Source organism: Halyomorpha halys, unplaced genomic scaffold, assembly GCF_000696795.3.
Source record: "Halyomorpha halys isolate HHAL.00 unplaced genomic scaffold, Hhal_1.1 Scaffold107.1, whole genome shotgun sequence".
In the NCBI taxonomy this organism is placed as follows: Eukaryota; Metazoa; Arthropoda; class Insecta; order Hemiptera; family Pentatomidae; genus Halyomorpha; species Halyomorpha halys.
Window position 1 is genome coordinate 1210919 of NW_027112128.1, and position 3852 is coordinate 1214770.

At 32.3% G+C, this 3852-nt stretch overlaps 1 protein-coding gene across 1 annotated transcript in view; it reads right to left on the bottom strand.

Annotated features, from left to right (window-relative positions):
• Positions 1-3852, bottom strand: part of Dhc64C (dynein heavy chain, cytoplasmic) — a gene marked incomplete in the record, with an annotated part of 92178 nt that overhangs the window by 52708 nt on the left and 35618 nt on the right. Inside the window, 3 exon segments of the mRNA XM_067050149.1 lie at positions 879-973; positions 2947-3133; positions 3468-3646. Coding sequence (XP_066906250.1) covers positions 879-973; positions 2947-3133; positions 3468-3646 — 461 coding nt within the window.

Consider the following 3852-nt stretch of genomic DNA (forward strand, 5'->3'; position numbering starts at 1 on the left):
ATCTTGACTTTTACAAGGAAAAACTTCCTTAACAGCAAAAAATGATTTTCAAATGAATATGAGATAAAAATTTCACATTTTTGACATTAAGTAATTATGTATGTTAATAAGAAGAGTAAAAAAATATATATAATAGGAAGAATTAATAGCTCAGAGGATTATGAAAATCATAGATCTGTTGAAAACTAACATAAAAAATTTGACTCAATTAAAATACTTCCCTAATTTAGTGGTGACAGGAATATTTCATAACAATTTTTAAAAATGACATTTTACATCAATAGACGTTTGATTCTGTAAATATTTCCTTTAATTCAAAAAATTTAAATGGAATTGCTTTGAAAAGTGCAACATACGTATATAGATCAATGATAGAAATTTAAATTTTCCAATCAATTTTTATAAAAAAAAGTCTCATAAAAATCTTAAATTCCTAAACATTAAATTATTACAGTAATTTATTTTGCTTATTAATATTAACCAAAAAATGATTCAGTTAGGGACCAGATGAGGTAAACAACAATAAAAGATAATCAAAGGAAAAACGAAAAACTACTTTCCGACTTCTTTTGTTATTACCATTCATTCATACTACTCCTTAACCAATTTTTCCAGAGTAGTCAACCATCATGCATCACTTGTTAATGATAATGCTGGGTTTAGGATGACGACAAATACTGTCACAATGATTATACAATTTAACTGTTCAAAGACTCTTGACAAACAGGCACATTCATACAGCGCATGGGGAAGAGAGAGTTCAGATAACACGGGTGCAATGTTTCAAAACAACAATAATATTGTATTAACTTACTCAATTCAACAGAAGACATCAATAAATTATCATGGATTCATATTAAAATAGTTTATTAACTTGCCTCATTTGACATAGCCACTCAAAGGATTTCGGGGAAGATATATTAGCTTGTATTAATCGACGAGTAACAGTTCTCTTGTGAACAAACTCATTAATCTGTAAAAAAATATAAAATAATAATAATAGTAATAGTAAACCAAATAATATTCAAATAAATAAGAGATAACTGAAAAATATAAAATGCCATACAACATAATTATTGATAGAAGTAATTTGTAAATGAAAATGTAATAAAAATTAAGAACAGATCAAGATCAAGCATCAGCAAAAGGCACTAAACCAAAAATATTTAAAATGGTTTAATATTACAATTTTTTTTTTTGTTTTTTTTAAATTTGGCACGAAAGCACTGCGGCCAGTAAGGCCTATTGTCCGCCGATTAAAGACATGCCAGTGCTGCAATCATCATCACAGCTTAGCCTGTCTTAGTCTTTTATTGAGCCAATGACGCAATGACGCTTGGCTTTTAATCCATAGGCCGCCTTTATAGTGCTTTTGGTAAAGCTTAGGCTAATGCCACACACAAGCTCCAATGTGAAAGGAATGGTTTCAGAGCTGTTCCTAGCAAGTCCATCAGCATGTTCAGAGGCAGTGATACCGCAGTGACCCAGCACCCATTCAATGCTGACTCTATTTGTGCGTGAGAGCCTGTTGAGTGCTGCTAAGCAGTCTTCAACAACTCTGGAATGAGTGACGGGGCTACTGAGTGCCTGCCATAGTCAGGGCATTGGATCTAGCATCTTGTTTAACAAGCCTGTACATAGTGTTCAGAGCTTGTACTTCAATTTCCAGGTGCAGTGGAGTCAGACTGAGCATAACTTCCATTGCAGCTGAAGGAGTGGTGCTCTTCACTCCGGTGATCATAAGACACATGAGCCTCTGTAGTCTGTCAATTATATTTCTATACGTTCCTACTTTGCCTCTGTGCCACCACACCATTGGCTGCATCTGACACCATTGGTCATACGGCAGTAATGTACAGCAGTAAACCATTCTTAGTTTGATTCCCCAGTTCTTGCCTATCGCGCATCTGCAAGCCAATAGGCATTTGAGGGCTTTACTGGTTTTCTCTAGCACATCATATACCTAATCCAAAATACTAACTTCAGTCTGTTACAATTTGACTAAGCATTAGATACTTTGATACAAATGCTTAATAATGGAAAAATCAGCTTTTTGATGACCTTGATATTAGCCATTCTCTTTATGTAGAAAATAAAACTTTCATAGAAATAGTTATAAAGCAAAACCATAGTATAAAGTATCAAAAGGATAATTAAAAAAAAAAAATCATGTCAAACTTTTCTGAAGAACTGTCAATAAAGAGTTTTCTGTTAATGGCTAAAATAACTTATCCAAGAGGAATCCAGTAAAAATTGAAGTAAAATGTTTCTTCAATTGCACAGGGTCACTCTTTGGAAAATTACGGGGATCTATACTCGACCCTGAAAACTCAATTAACACTAGTTCGGCATATCACATTGTTTGTTAGTATGATCAACAAGCAGGCTTTGTGCTGTTTGGTATGGAACACATAGTGGATCCAAAACAGTGCTAATTAATCAACCCACAAACTTTAATGACAATCATAAAATCTCAAGCTCTAAACAGCTCATTATGATGATGGTGTACGATAGGCCTCACAGATCATGATGCAATAAGCAAAAAAAAAAAAAAAATTCAGGACTGCCTTGATCACTGAAATCTATCAAAAATTAACTCAGCATAAGTGAACCTATAAAATAATAGCAAATTTAAACTCTTTAGTTGTTCCTAAGCCTTCTTTTTTACAATTTAAAGTTCAAGTGCCTCCTACTAGAGCAGTGTTTACTACTAGCTAGTATATCTGCCGTAATGTACACAATTTAGATTTTGAACTATATTTTTTTTCTAAAATTAATTTTTTTAATGTATATACCTGTGTGCAAGTGAACATGATGTGTATAATGGCTAAGATATAAGCAACTTACACAGGGCTATCATAAAATGTAGCATTATCATATAAAATAATATCTTATCCTAAATTAGATTTAAAATTCAATTGAAATTAAAAGTAAATAACAACTAACCAATGCCTCAAGCTTCCTCCTCCTGAGTGGTGGCTGTTTGTGGAGGACACAGTCGGCGAGAACTGTCAGGGTACCCTCAACCTGCGTAAGCACGCCTTGCAGACCCCCTGACTTCCCTGAAAGAGCTGCTTCAACATCCTCTGACCAAAGAACTTGGGCAGCTAGTACAGCTATCTGTCCTTGATATCTAGTATAAACATGACAAAGATCTGATGTAACCTTAATTTCAAAGACACAATACAATGATAATGCAAGAATATTTCAAGTTTGTTGTGTTTTAGTGCAATAAAGAATAAATGAATTAAAACTTTTAATGTATGACATCTGTGTAATTTATTTACTTATTAAAATTATTTCACCCTAAACAAAGAAGTAAAATGATAAACAAACTCATAATTGAGTTAATTCAAATTAAAAAAAAACATAGAATTAGAGTGACAATTTAAAATTAAAATAATATTAAATAATGATACAAGTCATAATAACATTTTAATTTTCTATAGAAAGTTCGAGCCATATACCTGTCAACCCAAGCCATATAGTTTGGAGGATCCAAAGGTGCATCTTTAAAAGCTCTAAGTTCCCCGACAGCAGAAACAAGAGTAGCAGCTAATGTTAATCTCATCTCCTTTTCAACCAATGATAACCATTCATTTATTTTGGGATGATCTACAGTAGAAACTGGATTAGTAAAGATAACCTACAATAAAAATGAAAAACAAAATCATATTAAATGAATAATAATAAACAATAATAGAATGTAATTTTTAAAGAAAACTTAAACGAAATAAGATTATTATAGTTTACAATGTAATTACTGTTGTGAGGGTACTATCAAGAACCATGCACTCAAATGACACATGGTGCTAGCGAAACCTCCCATTTCTATTGCAATCTCTATTTTAA